At 48.0% G+C, this 20,837-nt stretch overlaps 1 protein-coding gene across 1 annotated transcript in view; it reads right to left on the bottom strand.

Annotated features, from left to right (window-relative positions):
* Positions 1 to 3,752: 3,752 nt before the first annotated feature.
* The window catches only part of Maml3 (mastermind like transcriptional coactivator 3), a 417,562-nt gene continuing 400,477 nt past the window's right edge, over positions 3,753 to 20,837 (bottom strand). The window contains exons 3-5 of the mRNA XM_021158440.2: positions 14,747 to 15,022; positions 9,609 to 9,693; positions 3,753 to 8,243 (exon numbers count right to left, since the gene is read on the bottom strand). Coding sequence (XP_021014099.1) covers positions 7,243 to 8,243; positions 9,609 to 9,693; positions 14,747 to 15,022 — 1,362 coding nt within the window. The 3' untranslated portion in view covers positions 3,753 to 7,242. The remainder of the gene's footprint in view (positions 8,244 to 9,608; positions 9,694 to 14,746; positions 15,023 to 20,837) is intronic.

Here is a 20,837-nt window from a genome sequence, read left to right as displayed (position 1 = left end):
TCTGAAAACAATATGATGTCATGTGTTAAATAAAACTTTTAAAACGTTTGTTTTGCTGTGGCTTTGTGATTAAACAACCCCTCTTGCAAAACCTGGCCTCTGCTTGAGAAGTGAGTTTCCCGATGGTGGCTCACCTGCACCAGGTGTGTCAGTCCTGGGCTCGTAGGATGCATGTTGAGGGTGTCACTGTTTTCGTGAGGATAAAGCGTGACCCACGTGCTGGCTTCCATCCTGATGAGGAGTTCCAGGTAGAAGCAGTTCAGGCAGATAGACCCTCAGCCCTGGCTATAGCAGAGCCACAAATGCCAGGAGGAGATGTGAAACACATGAGAGAGCCACACTAGAGAGTCAGCGACTAATCATAACTGTCAGTGAAGGTGTATTTCATGAAGAACAAAGGAAAAGGAGAGACACTGCATCATTTTAAGGACTCCCCAGGGGAAGTGTTCATTCCCTTTGACAGAGGATCTTGCGTCCCTGCCGACAGTGGCAGCGTCTGACCCGGCTTGTGGCATGACTGAGGACACGGGAAGCCGGGTGGCTGTCCTCTCTTGGTGTGCAGTCACTACCTGGCACTATTCATTTGATATTTCCAGCTTCTCTTCTGATAATTGAGAGTGATTCTGGCGTCTGGCTTCGAAGACCTTAGGAAACAGGATCTAGGTTCACCTCTGTCAGCCAGCTGCAGTCACCTTCTAGATATTCTCTAGTGTTACCAGACTATGAATAGTAGAAAAGAAAACAAGAAATAACAGTGCTTCCAGAATAGCAAGAGAGTTAACAGCTCCCGGACAGCGCCAGGCACCCCAATGTTCACTGGGAAGACACTGGCTTGGAAAGGGGACATTTGGATTTAAGTTGAGTTCCACCACTGGTGGGTGATTGGCCCCTCAATGGGAAATTGTATGGAAGACACCGAGCACTCCAGGGTCATGAAACCATTGTCTGCCCTGTCACCTGCTGGACACAGCACAGGACCCCAGCACTCAGTAGCTCTGACCTTTGATTTTTCCTTAGGTAAAAAGTGCCTTAAAAGTGCCACACTAAATGTAGTTGGGGTGTTGTTGTTGTTGTTGTTGTTTTGGTTTTGCCCTATGGCATATAACCACATCCAAATGTCATTTGGAAGAAGAAAAAAAGAAAACTTTCAAAAATTTTAAGATCTTAAAATAACTTCTATTTTGATTTAGTTATGCACATGCGTATGCACACACATGTACCCTCACACACATGCACACACATGTACCTTTGCACACATGTACCCTCACACACATGCATACACATGTACCCCTCCCACATGCACACACATGTATCTTCACATGCATGCACACAGATGGCTAAAGCATGTGGAAACAGGCAAAGCATGTACCAGGCTTTCAAAATGTTCCTCTTCAGCTATTACCATAGAATTATTTTTTGTTCTAATCCCTTGCCACCAGGAAGCCTCTGTAGTATTTTAATTTCTATGAAGTTGGGCTCTAAGAGCCTGGGTAGAGCGAGCCTCCTCCACAGTGGGCTTCCTTCTCTCTGGCCAAAGAGATGCTGTTTTTGAGACAGGGTCTCAGGATGTCCTTGATATCACGATCCTTCTGCCCCAGCCTTCCAGTGCTGGGCAGGTGGTAAATCTCCACTTGGTCTGACAGTTGTATGTATATGCCTTTTTTTAAAAAAGTAAATCTGACACTTTTTACACGAAGAAATCGGATGCATTACCTGGAAACAAAGTCATGAGAAGAGGGAACCAAGGATTTCCTTTTGTCTACTACAGAAGCCTCAGAAGGCATGAGGACCCAAGGGCAGCAAGATCCTTGATAAATTCTGAGTAGGGAAGAGAGACAGCTGAGAAAGACCTTTGTGAGGTTGCAACAGCTTGGTTACAGAGTAAAAACTAGAAGCTATGAGGGGGCGCATGTTAGGGGGTGCGTGTTAGGGGGCGCGTGTTATGGGATGCAAGTTAGGTGTTGCAGGTCTTTAATGATGCTGTGGTAAGGATAGAGAATGAATGCTCTCTGAGGTTGCACACTGAGGGGCCGAGTGGGGATGAGGTCACAGGCACATATTTTGCTTTGAAATGACTCCCAGATTACGCATAAGGAGTACTCATGGCAAAGTAGTAGTCATGACTAAACCGAGTTGATGGCTGGAGGCACTCTTTCTGCTTCCCCGATGGTTTGGAAATGTTCGGTTTTAAACTCCTAAAGAGATGCCGAAACTAACGAACAAGTCAGGTTTTCCTATAGCCAGAAAGTTTCTTTTGTTCTGTGTCAGACATGTGATGGGGACACAGTGGCTTTGCTGGACCCATCAATATTGGTCTAGTCCCAATGGCCTGTACATGGGACATGAGGACGCCCAGGTATGTGGAAGCTGCAGTAATTCCTGCTGCGTGGTATTGGAAGTGAGACGGGCACTTGTGGCAGCTGGGCCATAGAATCAGAGTATCCCATGCTCTTTGAGCTGAATAACAAAGACCAAAGAGAATAAGGGGAGGGTGAAAGAACACAATAACTGAGAAAGTAGCTGACAGTTCAGAAGTCTCCTGTAGTCTCGCTCCTTCCCGGAAAACCTTCTCCGGCTCGTTTCCATGCTTGGACATCAAAATATGTCCAAAGCATCACTAATAAGAAACATATTATGTCACTTGTCCCCCACCCCATTGTTCCCCCTTTCTCAGACACTTGAGTCTGGAACTGTCCTTAATCCTCGAAGAGGTTCCATGTGTCTCATATGCCCAGGGATTTCCTAGGAATCTAGACGTGTTGTCTTTTCCTCCTCGCATGACACCCCGACTGCTCTAGGACATCACAGCACTGGAAGATCACGCACGAAAAAAAATTTTTTTTTAAAGATAAGGTTTTACTACAGGCTAGCCTCACACTCTCAGAGATCCACTTGCTTCTGCTGGGATTAAAGGTGTGTGCCACCATGCCCAGCAAGACAACTAAGAGTTGATCGGGACAGGGCAGCCATGACTTTGTATGAACCACACACAGGAAAGGAAGAGGATAAGTCACACCCAGGGTGGTTGCGGCTTCAGCGAGGGGTTGGATGGCCACCATGGTTTGTGACTGTCCTGGAGTCAAATGATTTCAAAAGCCCTAGTCTCCAGGGAGTAACTTTCACACTGAGCCTGAAATGCAAAAATCTTACAGTCAGCTGGTGCCTTGGCCCCACCCCCTGTACCGTCTTGACTCATAAGATCCCATCAGTTCTTGGTGTTTTCCAGTCTGGCATCTACCGTCATCTTGTAGAATCCTCTTCGGCACATGGCACATGGTTGTGAAATGCTTAAACATGAACTTCATACCACACATTCAGTTATATCTTAATAAAATTATAGATTTATTTCTTTTAAGAAGAAAGGTATTCGGCTCACCCAGAGCCCGACAGATTTTAGTTTTAAAGAGAGGAGTCATTACTCTCTAAAACCCTGTAGTTACTTCTCTCTCATTCTCCCTCGGACCAAAACAGACTCATGTTTACCATCCTGCTATCTGGTAGAGCTGGAGCTTGAGTAGGGGCTAGCCCACTGTCAGCCAACCTGGAAGCATAGCCTGCTTTGGGTAGGGCTAGCCTCTTCTTTCACGGTCAAATTCATTCTTTCTCTTGGCTTATGTATATTAAAACTCACCTTTGTTTTGGAACCGTTTCTATTGATGACTTCTGTGATCTATTTCCCTGCGTAACTCTTGAGTTTTGAAATGTGTTATTTTACCGTGTTTTAAGTTTACTGGGGTGTCTTAGGGAAGGTCTCTTGAAAGTGGAGAAATGAATTCCCATGTGTGGGTTTATTAATAAAGGGCTTGAAGGAGGAGAAAGAAAGAGCCACGCAGCAGATGGAGAATGAGAAGAAACCAAGCGGAGGGGCAAGTGCGAGCCAAGCCCCAGCCTCTGCCTGATCCTGCCGCCAGCTTGGAGCATCATTCAAGCCCAGAGTTTGTCCAGACAAGTTAACTGGCCTGTTATGATCCTGCAGCAGTGAGTTATTGGCTAGAGTTAGCAGAGGAGTATAAACGAGAAGCATTTTCAACTCAGGTGGGTGCAGGAAAAGCTGGGTCAGGCCCTGCTTTGATGGAGAAACAAGGAACACCAGGAAGGAGGGTTGTCACAGTGCCCACCTCCATCCATGGCAAGACTGCTATGCTTTCTTCCTAATACACTCCTAAAATTTTTATCCATCAAATTTTCAGTACCTATTTTCTCTTCAATATATTTGTATACATTTATATGTGTGTGTGTGTGTGTGTGTGTGTGTGTGCACGTAAACCATGGGGCTCATATAAAGGTCAAGGGACAACTTCTTCGAGTAAGTTTTCTCCTTCCACCATGTTGGTTCCAGGGATTGAACTCGAGTTAGCAGGCTTGGCGGCAAGCCCCTTTATCAGATGAGCCACCTCTCTGGCCATTTTCTGGACTCTCTGGCTGAGCCAGTTTTGAATTGTTCTGGCTCTGGATCAATAAACAGACTATGTTAGACCTTCTCCCTCCCTTTCACCGCATCCCTCAGGGTGCTCCAGTAAATTTAGAAAATCTCTGTTGTGTGGTTGAATGAGAAAGGCTGAGAGCGATTGATTTCTGCTGGTAAGTACTCGTTTGAATAACATCACCACAGTTCTGAGAAAGGAATCTGCAGTCAGTCCCTTAGAAGCCAGGCATGATACATCTGCCTAACTGACTGACACTGGGACACAGAGAGGACCCTAAAAGCGAACTGGGCTTTGGATTGATTCAGATAGTGACATTTTATTGGTTGGTTGCTGTTTTTTTTTTTTTTCTTTAAAAGCGGTATGTCAACATTGCTTTGCTTCTACATATCAGAGTTGTGTACATCCCGTAAAGGAAATAAGCAATGCTTGATGTACAAAGTAAGAACAAAATAGAAAAATCTGAATAAAATGGAGGAAGTTGCCATACGTCATACAGTAGAAATCAGCGATTAGATGTCATCTGAAGTGTAATATCACCTCTTCAATGATGAGTTAGGGAGGAAATAAAAATACTCTATTTTAAACAAACATTATATATATATATTTTTATATGTATACTTTTTACATATAGTAGACCCAGTGATATCTGTAGCATTGTAAAAACTTATTTACAAATAGCTTTTTTTTTTAGACATTACATATACATCAGCACCGTAGTAAAAACAAAACCAAAACAAGCTCATTAAAATCTACCACTCTATTAGTTGGTCCTCAGACGGGGCACTTGCAGGAGGCTTTAAAAGACAATAAGCCCCCTCTCTCCACCTCCATTTTCTCATCATTGCTTGTATATTTCTTCCCTGTACCTGGCAGGAAAAAGTGATAAATTTGTATTCTAGGCTTTTTTGATTTACTATTTTTTTAATTTTTATTTTTTGGTTTCCACGTGTTTCCCTAGTGGCAGTTCCTCCCCATTCCAGGAGGTCACAGTCTCCTTGCCACCACCTCTTTGGAGAGGCACACAGCTCCTCACCCTGGTACCTCTGGCTTTACTTCCTGTCTGAGCAGGTCTGGAACTCTGGGGGATATGGAGAACAAACCAAAGGTTACCCTCTCTCCCCCTCTCTCTGTCCCCTCACCTCAGCTTTCTACTGCAGTGCACCCTGTCTGCACTTTCTTGGGTATGGCCACTTAAGTCCCCACAGGCTCCGGTCTTCTGTAGTAAGATTTATGTGAATACAGAGAAGGAAGCCAGTTTGTAGGATGTATGTGTGCTCTGGTGCGTGCGTGCACGCGCACGTGTGTGTATGTGTGTGTGTGTGTGTGGCCAGGAGGAAAGTAAACAACACAAACATCACATGACTTCCAAGACGGGACTGTGGGAGGGGAGGTAAAGACCAAGGGACAAGGCTTGTGACCATGGAGGCTGTTCACGTCTTAGTTTTCACTCCGGCAGGCATGTATGAGTTCCAGCGAGAATGGCTGCACAGCTTTGGAAGTGGAGTGAGCGCCATTAGGATAGCGGCCACACCTCCCTTTCCTCTCTGCAGCATCCAGATGGTTAAGACGGAGTTATGCGGTTCAGCTTTTCCATCTCTCACATTTGATATTTGCCTTCCTGATGCTGGAGGTGACAAGCAAGGCTGATTCTGGAATGTCATCGATGACACCATCTGAAAGAACTGGGCATCTTCAGGCCATTCTTCCCTGGGGACAGCAGGAGTATGGGTGTGGCTCTTATAAACCGCAGGTCCTATCAGTGCAGCCAGCCCACTCTGCTCCAGCGGAGACAGTTGACTTTCCACGTGGTGGAAGAGATTCCAGTGTCACCTTCGCACGCCAGGCACTGTGTATATCCTTGCAGTTACGGAGACTCTGCCTCAGTGTAACACTTCCCGGATAGTCTGGAAGTCTGGAGGGAGAGATAAAGGCAGGCTGGCATAGAGACCGGGAGGAGTGGAGGCAGGGGTGAGTGTGGATGGAGCCCGGCTTGGCAGACACTGAACTCAGCAGGAAGTCTTCCCACCCATGTGGCCATAAGCATAGGAAAACCAGCCAGATGTGTTAAACTGGATGGGAGCTCAACTAGAGTGATGGCCACCATGGCCTCCAGCTGAAGCTGACCATCAGGGCTACGAGCTGGGCCCTTCTTAAGCATAGTTGGCTATCCTGGTGAGGTGGCTGGCAGCAACACCTTACCATCCCTGAGGGTCGTCGCTGGGCAGGAGACAGACAGGCCTGGAGGATCTTGGCTTGGTCCCTAGGGCCAGCTCAGGTGAGCTCACAGTTCTTTGTTCCTGCCTCCGAATCCAGGAACGTGTCTGGAAGTACACATCTCCTTCTGACCTATGCACATGGCATGTGTGCATCTTCATGCTGGGATTTTTTTTTCTGGCCGAGGCTCCATCTCTCATCTCCAAAGCTGAGGTCTCAGGACCTGAGGCAGGAAGGCCTAAGGGGACCTCATCTTGGGCCATGGTCCCTCTGGGCTGGAACAGCTCCTTCTGGACCAGAAGATCCCAGGGGTGCTTAGCAGAGGAGCTCCCATTGCCTCGATTTCCCCACCTGCTCTCTACATCCCTTCTCTGCGGGCAGGTATCAGCACGCCCTCTCTACTTGATTGCTCTGTGGAAGTCAGGTGGAACGATACCCTCCACGGAGCTGGGGATGGACACCTGTGCCTTCTACTGTCAGCCGGATGTCATGTTCTCAATTTACGTGGGTCAAAAAAACAAAAAAACAAGGATGGTTCTCCATCCTGTTTCCTTTCCACTTGTGAGGCTTCTAGCAGAACAGCTCTTGGGGCTCCTCCTGACTAGGGGTTACCAAAGAGTTCATCAAGCTCTTGCATCCATTCGTCCCCTGGGCCACTTTTGATGATGGAGTCCACGAGGTCTGTACTGTCTGGGAGGCCAGGGAAGGCAGCCCCGACACCTTCGCCGCTATAACTGTATGACATGTCCTGAGCAGGGGTCCGCTCATAGGCCTGGCCCTGGTTGCTCGCAGCAAAGTTGCCACCTGCTATCTGCTGCTGTGCTGGGGGCTGGCTGAATGCTGGCATGCCAGGGACACCCTGGCTCAGACCAGGCATGACCAATGGCCTCACCTGGCTGGCACTCTGCTGTCCTGCCAGGGGTGGCATCATCTGACGTCCCATAGCTGCTGGGTTGAGGGTTCTCACTGCGCCAGTGTTAGCATCCATGACGGGCTGGCTCAGCCCCTGTGGGAAGTGCTGTTTGGTCAGTCTTGGCTGACCGGCTTGCAATGGGTAGCTGGCACCATTGTTGAATGGTCCCAACTCCCCACTAGTCCTCCCAGGCACCCCCTGTAAGCTCCTCTGTTGCCAGTTTTGTGCTCCTTGCTGGACGGTTCCCATGACACTCTGAAGCCTTGGCGGGCCCTGGGGCCTAGGCAAGGCCTGGCCCACAGACCCTTTCAGCTGCTGGTGCTGCTGCGAGAGAGCCGAGTTCACCAGCATGCTCTGACCAAAGCCGCTCACCATGCCGACCCCCTGGCTGGAGGCTGGCGGCCTGGGTCCCTGGGACTGGTTGTGTGGGATGCCCATTCCACTCTGGTTGGAATGCTGCAACATTTGGGTCATTCCTGTGTTCATGTTGTACATTCCTGGTTGGTTGGTTGGAGGGGCACTGTAAGGGGCCAGACCTATCTCTGACTGCGCTGCTGCTGTAGCCATCGTCCCTGGGTTCTGGGAGGGTCCCATTCCCATCATGCCCGCATTCTGTGCAATCAACCTCGACGCTCGCATGCTCTGGAGAGCCGCTTGGTTTCTCACAGCTGCTATGTCCTGGGGTGAACCTACAGGGAGAGAAAGGACAGCCATCACCCACCGTTCTCCATATCAACATATTAGACGTTGCTGAAATCTTCCTTGGGAATGACAACCCCGCATATGAAAGGATCTACTGCAATAAAAAATCTCCAGAGAAAGGTTATTACTTTTAATGATTATAACACACGAGTTGTGAACATTTTGCAAAATATTGAAAAGTACAAAGTCAAAAAATGAAAGTCACCTGATTCCCAGCATCCAGAGAGGATCCCTGCCAACTCTTATTTATATTTAAATAGACACAGGAAATTGAGGTCATACCCCCGTGTTCCATTTGTTCACATTTCAGATGCAAGCTATTTCCTTTTCTGGGTATTATGCCATCATGTCAGTGGGATGCCCACTCTTTGGGCTGTGTTGAGTGTGGTGGTATACGCCTGTAAGCCCATCAGCTTGGAAGACAAGGAGGCATAACGATTGTGAGCTCATGACTGAGCTACATACTGGACTCCAGGCTGGCTTGAAGTAGACAGTGGGATTCTGTCTCAGAAAGGAGGAGGAAGAGGATGGAAAAGAGACGGCGAGGAGGAAGAATAAATCTGCTCACTTCGCATTCTCTTTGTGGACTTGAGGTCAGTAGAGAACCCATTCAATGACTCTCCATTCAACCATTTTGTTTTTTGTTTTTTTTTTTGTTTGTTTGTTTGTTTTTCTTTTAGACATGGGTAGAACTTGGGGTAAAAGGTCATTACCACTGCCTTCAAGCTGTTTGACCAATGAGGCAGATTTTAGATCCACCTTGTAGCTCTCTGACTCGTCATTGGTCAGTGCCAATGGGCAAGTGCCTGCAGATAGAAAAAGAAACCATCCCGTCTCTCCTTTCTTGGCAAAGACCCTCAAGCCTTTCTGTAGAAAGGGTGCAAAACCCATCCTTTTGGACCGGTAACCACCCTGCACCTCCCCTCCCCTTCCCTTTGCTCCCCTCCCTCCCCTTTTCTCTACTCTCCCCCACTCCCCTTCTTTCTCTCTCTTCTCTGGACTAAGATGACTGTGTTGCTATGCAAACAAGACTGCTATTGGGGCGGACAAGAACTAGCTTGCCCTTACAAGTTGTTCAACTACCAAAATAACTCTGTAGCCTTGAGAAAGCCAACTGAGTCTGCACTCCACCCCAGGCTGGCTAGAACTTCTCTGTGGCCACCAAGGACCAGCAGGCCTAGCAGAGCCCCTCCAGGGGTCCTCTGTGGTTGCTCTTCTTCGTTTGTGAGTTGTTAAGTTCATTGGCTATGACCTGAATAATAAGCACACAGAAAGCAATGCATGGGCCACAGACTTGCACACACTTCACAGTGGATTGCCAGGGCCAGCAGGCGTGCACACAGTCGCCTCACCTTGAAACTGGTTGACCTGTTGCACTGGGTATGGGTTCCGCTGTTGCTGGAGGTGCTGGCGGGGCAGGTGCGGCTGCTGTAACTGCTAGAAAAGACAAGAGAAGCCGGAGGTGAGACAAGGGGCACACAGTTGGGGACCTGCCAGCTTTGACGAAAGTAGTGTATTATTTTTCTCTCAAAGACTACGCTTTGTATGGGAAAACCGCACATACATAGAGGCAAGGGCTGCATTAAGTCAACAGTGGGTGTGGGTGGATTTTCACAAAGTGTTAATACCTAGAAAACTAGTCCTACCCTCAGAGCCAGAATCAGACACAGGTGTCAGAAGCCCCCCTTTCCCAGTCATCCCTCTCCCAGGGCACCATTAACTTAATTTGACCCCCACAGACTATGTCTTGCTGCCATCGTACTTCACTGAAAGGGATCCATGCAATGCATATCTGGGCCTGGTGCCTTACATTTCCTATAGACTGGTGAGGTTCCTTCCTGCTAAGGTAGACGCTTCCTTTTCACTACCGACTAATATTCTATCCCGTGGACATACCACCACGTACTCAAGCTACTACAGACAGTCATCTTGGGTGTCCCAGTCTGGGGCTGTTGTGGATGTCACCACTCTGACATGTCTTCTGCTAATATATATATATATATATATATATATATATATATATATATATACACACACACACACACACACATACACACACACACATATATACACACATATATATATTATATATATATAATATTGTGCTTGATGCTGGACTGGCTGGCTCATGTTCTGAGTGAAGCAAATTTAACTTTGATTTTCCAGCATCAACAGAGGACTGCTTTCCTTGGCACTGTGGGGCTCTGTCTCAAAGGGACAAGCCACTGCTTTTTAATGACCTAAGTAGATGCTGTGAGGACAGGAACATAGGCTCCTCAGGGGTCATGTTAAAAAAAAAAAGACTAATGTTATTCCCATGAAGTCACACCACCTGTACAATATTTGTCTACAGGTAAAGGGCTCTGGATTTGCTGCTCTGAAGCAACCGTGTGGGGTTCCGCCTATTCTGGGAGTCCAAGGCCTGCCTTTTCGTCTTTCTTCTTTGACTTGCGTGGGATCCTGTGCCACGAGCATCATTACCAACCTGCTGGGCAGGCCGTTCAGACCATTATGATGTGCAAAGGAGAGAGGCACAAGGGCAAGGAAGGGGAAAGGGCAGGGAACCAGGATTTGAGTTCTCGGTTGGCCATCCAGTAGTCAAGTGACCTCTGATGCACTTAACCACTTCCTGCAGCTGCTGAATATTCATTAAGTACTCTACATCTGTGAGAGCCCAAAAGAACAGGCAACCAGATCCACGCCCTTCAGAGTGTTCATTATAAAAACAACGCCCACTGGTTACTTCTTCTCACACGTGTTTACTTCTATTTTCTCTCTCACGTTTGTTCCGAGGCAGGTCTGTAATTTTCCGAATTTCTTTCTTTTCCCCTAAAAGGCCAGCCAGCATTCTGGCATCGAAAGGAAAGAAACAACAACAACAACAAACCCCAAAACAGCTCCTGCCCTGTTGGCCCAGCCTGTGTGTCTACCATGGGATTCTTCAGAAAAAAAAAAAAAAAGAGATCAATCAATGTGTAGAGCATTGTGAGTGCAGGCCAAAAACGAAGCAAACCTCTCAGGCAGCGATGCTAGGATGCTATTGGGAGTAAGTGGAGCTTTAAAAACTTCCTCCTGGCCTGGGGAGAGAGCAGAGGCAGGAAAGTAGCTCATTGCCTCAGTAGCATGAAACTCCCTCTGGGTTTGAGTCCTACAGCCCAGGTTAAAGAAGAAAAGGAAAAAGTCAGGTGTGATATAATCTCGGGGCTGGGGAGGCAGAAACAGGCATCTCTCTGGACAAACACTCTAGCCTAACTTCTCAAGCTCCAGGCCAGTGAGATACCCCATCTTAATAAACAAGGTAGACAGCACCGAAGATGCTACCCGACGATCAATAGAGCCTCCATATGCGCATGCGCACATGCACACAGCGGAGTTTCTCCTCGTCAAACTTCCTATACAGTACACAAGTTTGACTGCCTCATCTACAGGGAGGAATAAGTCTGTGGTAGTGGCGGGCTGGGCGTGGCCCTGAGCCCGGATTCTCTACTTTCCTTCCCCGCTCTACCTTTTTCTGAGCATGTGGTCTCAAACCACAGAAGTACCTCCCCAGCTTCAGTCTCCTCGCCTGTAAGCTATGGGACTTCAGAATCTTGACTGTTTCTCTGAGCCCTCAGATGGGAAGGTCTGCTCAGCCTCCGAGTGGACAAGCGGGAGCATGCTATGTGCTCGTCCTGATCAAGGCTTTAGCCTCAGTTCCCACCTGCTTTTAACCACCGTGGCTCTGAGCCCCAGATCAACCGAGTTCCCGGAGATAGACAGGATCTCAGATCTGTCCGTTTTCCATCACAGGAGCTCCTCAGGAAACACAAGTGTTTCCAATATATTGTTTCCTGAACTGAAAGTGATGGGGCATGTTCAATGCTGCCGAGGCTGAGAAAATCACAGAATCAGCGTGGTGCTGATGTGGCGATCAATATTTACTCTCAAGGCTGGGGTGCAGCCCAGAAGCACAGCACTTGCCTCACACGTGTGAGGCCCTGGGATCCAACCCCGGCGTGGCCAACGATCGCAAGGAAAATTCAGCAAAAAGCAGAGAGCATCCCACCATGGTGGCCCCGGCGTCACCTGAACTCTAAGCATCATACAGGGCACAGGGCAGGCGGGACTTCACATTGACACGGATGACATATGGATTGTAACTTTTCTCCAACGATCTCCAATATTGTCATGTGCCCCAGGAGCCATTTCCATATACATTTGTGCAAATGCATAGTCTTCTAGGGACTTTGCATTCTTTATCTCAAACAAACTTTAACATGGGAAAATTATGCAAACTTAACCTGCTAGATGAAGACAGACTGGTTTCTAAAAGAATGCATGCCTCTGTGTGTGTGTGTGTGTGTGTGTGTGTGTGTGTGTGTGTGGTGTGTGTCAAGGGTATAGGCAACCTCTGGTATTTTCTCACTTTCTATTTTGTTGAGATAGGGTGTCTGGCTTGCCTCTGTATATTGCCAGTTAGCCAACCTGGTAGCTTCTGAGGGTCCCCTGTGCTCCCCCATCCATGGTAGGTGCTGTGATTCCCGGTGGACGTTACTGCACCTGGGATTAAATGCAGGTACTCAGGCTTATACAGCAAGCAAGTTCACCCATCTCTTCAGCCTTTCATGATCTGCTTATTTATTCAAAAATCATATTAAAAGAGAAAAGAATAGACAAGTCCAGACCCTGAGCAGAGTGATGGTCCCTTATCAATTGTATATACAGTTGCTAGGGCAACTCAGACAGTTTTTTGTTTCCTCCAGGTTTTCTCGGTAGTCCCACCTCATCATGATTCTGGGAGGTTTCTATCTTGTCTCCCTGTCCAAAGGCATGGGTTTAACACACCTCTTCCTGCAATCTTCCACCTCCCTTTTAGCTCCCCAGGGCTTGGCTGACCAGGCTGTGGAGTGGCACGAGAGCATACCTCTGGATGGGCACAAATGAGTTCTGCCTGGCTACTCTGACTCCTGCTGTGTCTCTGTTGCAGCAGGTGTATCAGAAATAATCTCTCAGGGCACCAGGCACACCTGGAAATGTCCTGAGCTTGCTGGAGGAGAGATTTACAAAGCCCAGAGCCCCTTAGCAGTTCCATTTATCACTACCGGGGAGATATTAGCACAGCTCCTTGTCACACACCTTATGCAGGGTGAGAGGGACAGAGGTCTGTTTGTACAATAGCTGCCAGGTGGCTGACTGACCTTGGCAAGAAGGGAGAGAATTACATGGCTGTTCAGGAGCATAAGCCAGGTCTGCTCAACACTACATGTTTTCTCTTTGGAGGGTGACTGGTATTATCCATAGCTGCTATTCTGGATAGGTAGGAGCCTTGGTGTGCCTGTAGCCTACTCAGTACTTTGAAGAGGAAATTCCAAAATTCTAATTCTATTAGGAACAAGGTAGGAGCAAGAGTCAAAGCTTTGCTGGGCCTTTCAGTCCACCTGTGACACAGGGCCTGCCTGCTGTGTGGGATGCCCACCTGTGACACAGGGCCTGCCTGCTGTGTGGGATGCCCACCTGTGACACAGGGCCTGCCTGCTGTGTGGGATGCCCACCTGTGACACAGGGCCTGCCTGCTGTGTGGGATGCCCTATGCAGGCCCCATAGGGGCCATCAGAGGCTCTCTTATGGACAGACTTAGGCAATTCCTTGGGATAATACTAAATCAGGCATCAGCGTCTAAAGACAGAACAAATCAAAGTCAAGATGGGTGCTCTGCAGGGAAGGCTTTCTTCCAGAGTAGGAGGATTATATGGCGGGGGCGGATGAGGATGCTTAGGGTAAAAGCTGTGTTTGTGTTAGGCCTTTCTTTAACTCTCAGATTTCCGGAGTTGTAGGAAAAGATGTCAGGGACTTTCTCCAGTTATATCCTCTCCATGACCCCCGTTCAAGTTCCCCGGTTGTTTTGTGTGCCTTATTGTGTTGTTCCCGTTGTCTTAGTTAGGGTTTTATTGCTGTGAGGAGACATCATGACCCCAGCAACTCTTATAAAGGCAAACATTTAATTGGGGCTGGCTTACAGGTTCAGAGTAAGTTTAGACCATCATTCATCATGGTGGGGAAGTACGGTGGTGTGCAGGCAGACATGGTGCTGGAGAAGGAGCTACATCTTGATCCAAAGACAGCAGAAGGAGACTTGTGTGCCATACTGAACATAACCTCAGCGTAGGAGACTCAAAACTTGCCCCCCACAGTAACACACTTCTTCCAACAAGGCCACACCTACTTCAACAAGGCCAGACCTCCTATTAGTGCCATTCCCTATAGCTAAGAACTCAAACACATGAATCTCTGGGGGCTATTCCTATTCAAACCACCATGCTAGTCTAACATCTACAACTAACTCAGTTGAATTCTTTAGCCTTTCTATAAATTTTTTTTCCTTCTTCTATGTTCCTATGAAGGGCAGGGTTATGAGCACCTTGACAGGGACAATGGTGACTTTCTCACCAATAAGGAGGTGCCATCAGTGCTTGCTGAATTGATGGCTTCTACCTTGGGGAATGGTACTTACCTGCTCAGCCAGGATCTGCTGCTGCTGCTGCTGTTGCTGTTGCTGCTGCTGCTGCTGTTGCTGCTGCCTCTGCTCCCGAAGGAACTGCTGCTTCTGGTGCTCCATCAGCTGGGCCCGTTGATCCATCAGCATCTGCTTCATGATGGCTGCCTGTGGCTGGCTGCCTAGAAATCCAAGGCCCCCAGGACTGGCTCCGGAGACCATGCTGCCCGACCCCGAGGGCACAGAGTTCTGCATAGGGCCCGTGGTCCGGGGAATACCGACTGCGTGCTGCTCCTAGAGGGACCAGAAGAAAGCAGTTTAGAAATTCTGCTGGACCACTTCCTGACATTTCGGGGGGAAACTTCTGAGGAAGGGATTGAGGCAGAGGTCTTAGCTTGGGGATCCCAGGGGTCCAGAGTGGTGCCGGTTACACCTCCAGAAAACCATCTTGTTGGCCTTGCCATTGTAGAACTGGAGAGGCTACAGGAGCAGGGAATAGAAACAGAGATTGGGTCTGGGAAATGGGAAGCCAAGTTATCTGTTTCAGATGGGATGATGTAGTGATAGAGTGGCCGTGCACTGGGATTTCAACACTCTGACTCTCAAAAAAAAAAAAAAAAAAAAAAAAAAAAAAAAAAAAGGAAATGACTCTCAGGGTGGGCTCACCATAAGTCTCAAAGGCAACCTCCACCCTTATATTTTGTCATAATCCTAGCACTTACTGTCTACTTTGCTAAAATGGGCATCTTAGTAAATAGGGGAGACATTCATGGAATGAATACTACCACAGGGTGTTAAAATCATTTGATGCTTGATGTTAGTCCAACTAGTCAAAACACTTATGTATGTGTGTGTGTGTGTGTGTGTGTGTGTGTGTGTATTTTGCTTTATTTTGTGTGTGTGCATTTTAATCCTGTCAGGCAGAGAGAGGTTCGGAACTGAAAATATGTTACTCTGACCAAAGCTATATAATCTCAAGACAGGGACTTCTTGAGAAGACCAAGGGGTTCAGTGGGAGGGGGGAGGGCACAAGAAGATAACGGTAAGGAAATATGATCAGATCACGTTTTATATATATATATATATATATATATATATATATATATATATATGAAATGAGATATAATACATTTTTTGAAAGCTATGTAATCTCCTAATCTCTTTTAAAATAGAATTGCATCTCATGTGTCTGGGATAATTTCAGCACCAGGGACTGGATTGGGACTCTTGGTTCTATAATTATTTGTCAGAGAGTTGACAGCAACTTATAAGGACTGACCTCCCCCCAACCGCCCTCCCCCACCCCCCAGGGAATAGAGGGAATGTGCTTAATAGCTGATTCCACAGAACCCAAGGGCTATCTGGGAGAATGCCCTCAGAAGGGACGTCTACGCAGCTGGACAGTGGAGACTACCAAGGGAAAACGCTAATGGGCACAGAAGGTGTGTAGACACAAAAGTCAGTTTCTAGAAACTTCTATCAACAAAGCGGTGACAGCAAATGCTGTCTGAATGTCCTGTGGAAACGGTCCTTCCTTCCGACCTGAGCACAGAGGCAGGACTTAAATGGCACTCACAGGAGGACAGGCACAGCAGTACCGTGAGGCATTCTCATGAGGCCTAACAAGAAGAACAATAATATAAAACATCTACTATTGTTTTAAATTATAACCCAAGCTGGATTTTTAATACATCCTCCCCTCTGAGTGGCTACAGCTTTGATACAGATGTGGTTGTTTGCACAGGCAATTTTCTCTCAAAATACAGAAATGAGATTCTGTCTGCCTCTCCAGAGCCAGTTTGGGGCTGATTCCTCATAAACCTGGTCTTACTGGCCTCTAGCTTCTCTCTTATGCCTGGTGCTGACCCGGGCAGGCGGCTCTTTCTGGTGAAGTTCCACCTAATGCTGCAAGCCTACTCACTCTACCTTCCCACACCCAAACAGAACTGGAGAAGCAAAACAAAGCCTTTCTATGGCCCCAGAAAGAACAGCGGAGGGAGTTATGGTTAGTATGGGAAGTTGTTCAGGTCAGAACAGGATGGTTCCTAGGAGAATCAGGGTACTGACGCTGAGTTGACTTCAGTATAATTTCTACTTACTTCCCTGAACTCTAAGTCGGCAGTGCCAAGCACACACATCAGAAAAGGGCCTGTAGTCTAGATATGAGTCATGTTTTTTTGGTGTAAGTGCTGGCTAAATTGTGTGTGTATGTGTGTGTGTGCTCCTGTGTGCAGCTGAGGTTAGAAGAGCTGGAGTTCCAAGTAGTCCTGCGCCTCCTGACATGGAGGCTGGGAACAGAACTCTGGTCCCAGAGGGGGAATTTGCATTCTTAACTGCGGAGCCATCTCCATAGTGCACAGTAAAGGCTTTACTTATGTGTGTCCTCTGTAATCAGGTGGAGAGCTATGAAATAGTCTTAATGTTAAAAAAGGACCTTTATGGCTGCAGGTATCTAGGTACACAAGAGACTTCCCTTATCTTCTAGTTCTGCTTGGTACCTGTTTCTAAGCCCCTCCTTCCTACAGGATCGAGCTGTTTCTCGCCTCCTTGAGAGACAAATGGCTGGTCAACTTAACACTTCATGCTAGAGCTAGCCAGCTAGCAGAAGGGCAGATAATAGTTTTTCTCCCATGCTTTCAGTCTGTTTAATATTTCCCGGTTTTGATGAAGAGATATTTGAAAGGAAAATGAGATCCAAGGAAAGGCATCATTTTCTTTAGCTTGTTTTTGAAAAGAGCTGTTCTTTCTGGCCCTATTTCTCTCCATGCACTTTGAGATTTTATTGCCCCGTGTGACCCCTCTGCATAGCGGAGGAATGTAGCCAGGAGTGAAGGGCTGTGTTCATAGCCTTCTCTTCCCTGGGAAAAATAAGAGTGGCAAACAAGGTGACGATGTTCATACACCCAGACACATTTTTGTCCCTGTGGACACAGTCAAGCCTCTGGGGTTACTTTCATTCCCCAAATGGTCCTGTCCCCAAAGTTGTTAAGGTTCTCAATGCAGACTACATGACCAAAAATGGCTGCAGTGTTGCCTGTCAAACACAGCATCTTTAGGGGCTTCCCAGCAAGTGCACAGGTGTGTGCCAAAGCGTGAAAGCCCACCATGACTGGCTTTACAAACGAAGCTGGTGCGGGCAGCTGTTTATGTCGCAGGGCTCTTTTAACCTCGAATCTAAGAGGGCTTAATGAGAAATAGTCTGTCAAACTCTAGGATTCCAACTCCCTGCTCTTGTTTCTATGGAGGACACACACTGGGTTGTGCAATTAGAGAAAACCAGAGTGAGCTTTCGTCATGCGACATGTAATGCCTTGGAGCCAAATGATGCAGTATTTTTAGTTTTAATTACTGGTTTGTTCTCCACTCCCAGCCCAGCGACCTCCTCTTGCTTTCCACCCAGAATCTTAATACATTCTCCTCTCCTTGAATCCAATTTGCCACGCAGATCTTCCAGGCTCTCCAAACACTCTCACTTTTCAGTAAAATAAGGGAAGGGAGAGAGAGAGAGAGAGAGAGAGAGAGAGAGAGAGAGAGAGAGAGAGAGAGATCAAAACCAAAGAACCTGTCTTACACATTCACCTTCCGCTCCAGGGACGAGAGCTTAACAATTTTCTAACGGCTAGAGCAAGGTAGGCGGGTGTAAACAACACTCTAGCCTCCCCCAAAGAGGCAGTTTCCGACTTCAAAAATCAAAGGCGATAAAAATATCTTCTGAGAACAGCCAGCTGTTTATTTATAAACCCACTTGTGGGGAAACTGGCTTTCTCTGAAGGGATTTTTTTTTTTTACCCCCAGGAACATGCAGCATTTGGGTGATAGGGGCCATAGATGCGGCGGATATGAAAGATCATTGGTTCCTGGGAGGGACAGGATACGACATCCTATTTACTTGGATCCAGCAGACCCTGAGCTTCATCCTTTTCTAGGTGGCCCCGAAGGGACCCTCTTGAGCAGCTGTCGTTCTGCTGGTAGCCCAGCAGAGGGTGGTGTGAGCCCGGGACCGCACTCCAGGCCTCGCGCTGAGTTTCCCCCACCCTCCGTCCCCTCCCCACCCCCCCATCGCAGATGGCTTAATCAGGGCTGGGTCCCCCGCCCCGCCCGGGCCGCCGCTGCGGACGTGGAGCCAGGCAGTCAAGTGTTCCTGCGTACAGCAGGTAGCCTGGCAACTGCGAGCATAATACGGAGCAGATGGTGTTCGCACGGCGTGATGGACATTACACACGACAGCCTGAGACAATCCAGGAATTCCCTGGTGGCTCGAGGCCCTCTTTGCACAAAATGAGTTCTCTCACCATGGCGGTGCATCTTAAGGGGTGGAGGTCTCTCCCTTCCCCACTCTCTGACACCAAACTGGTTTCTTACTACCGACTTTTCTCCAGCCAGAGGGAAGAGGGACTCCAGGCAGAGTGGGATGAGGGGTGCGGGTGCGGGGCAGGAAGAGGATATGGAAGAAAACCGAAGGATGGGGAGCAGGAGGAGATGAAAGGGGGCAGTGGCAGCCAGATCCAGGGGGCACCTCGCTGTTGGAGGGAGCCAGAGAGGCACAAAGCCGGTGCAGGGAGAAGGGACCTCCGCTCACACTACAACCGCGTGGCCTACCAGTCGCCCAAATGAAATTTAGGGTTTTCGTTAAAAAGTCCCCTGAGGCGTAATTTAGCCTCTTCAACTCCAGCCTATCTGCTTACAAGTCCTCAGGGGGCTCGGGCAAAGCGCGCAGGAGTGGGGCCAGGAGCTCCAAGCTAACCAGAGAGCGCCTCACTGCTTGGAGATCCTAACAAAGACCAGGAGCTCAGGAGCAGGGTGGGTGCCCTGGGGCCCCTGAGAAACTCAGCCTGACGCTCTGGGGGTGGGCATATTGCCCAGTGCCACTACTGCGCGCGTTCCTGAAGCCTAGGGAACACCAGAGGAAAGGGCATGTATATAGATAGGGCTGTTGTGGGTAAGAAAGATTTGGAGTAAATCAATAAGCAAACAGAAAGGCTACCTAGAAAACAAATCTCTCTCTCTCTCTCTCTCTCTCTCTCTCTCTCTCTCTCTTTCACACACACACACACACACACACACACACACAACTGGGTCAAGTAATAGGAAAAAAAATCCAAGCAGTTTCAGGCCAAATGAATTTTTGACTAAACTCTAAGTATCAAAAGACTTCATATACAGTATCTAGAGGCTGTCTACAAAGGCAAGTTTTACATTTGAGCAGCAGGCAGGGTGAATCCATCACCAAAGGACCCCTGCTGTGACTCCCAGAGGCACGGGCAGGCCCTCTTGTCTCCATCCAGAGTCCCTTGAAAATCCTGTTTAAAAAGTGGCCAGTGACAATGGAAACGTTGGAAGATGAAAAAGGCTAAGAAGATGTGAAAACCGCCTCCTCATTCCATAAGAGCAATCTGTGTAGAGCCATGGGCAGGAGTACGTCCAGCGGCTTCAAGCCTGGTCCAGGTTCACTTTACATTAGCATTCTCTGGGAGCATGGCAGAAATGCAGATTCCCGGCTCCACCAGGCCTACCGAATCAGACCAAGTTCTCCAGGTGATGGGAGATCCTGTAGGAGTTTGAGAATTACTGGAGCGAGTAATCCTGGCTGATTGCAGCCTGGCCCTGATTTGATTGCAAACTTGCATTTTCAAAATCAAGCCTGGTGCAGGCTTGCTCTGGCTCTAGTGTGAAATCTGCTGCATTGAGAATCAACCCCCCCCCCCTGCTCAGGGCTGTTAGGCTGGCTCAGTAATATTTGTCACGAAGACTAAGAATTCTCAAGGGAACTTGGGGCTATAACTCTTTCTAGAAGGATGGCATTCCACTTGCAACTGATTCTAGAAGCTGAAAGGTAGCCAAGACCAAGGGTTGAGGCTTGGGGGAGGGGAGTGGGAGTTGGGGGTTCCTTGCTAAGGGAGAGCATCAAGTATGCCCTGAATTTCCCTAGGGTAGCATGATAGAACGCTGTGGATTGACAAATATCCCCTCTGGAATAAAGAGGAGACCACAGGGCCACACTAGAAGATAACAGACTCCTGTGAGGAACTAGGCATAGGCAGAAACTCTGCTAGGTGCCTTTACCTATGTAATCAAACTCATTTCGTTGATTAGAAAGCTCAAGTCTCTG

Source organism: Mus caroli, unplaced genomic scaffold (assembly GCF_978045245.1).
Source record: "Mus caroli unplaced genomic scaffold, Mus_caroli_1 scaffold_3, whole genome shotgun sequence".
Taxonomy (NCBI): Eukaryota; Metazoa; Chordata; class Mammalia; order Rodentia; family Muridae; genus Mus; species Mus caroli.
Note: the sequence above shows the minus strand (reverse complement) of the source record. Positions and strands in the feature narration are given on the sequence as shown.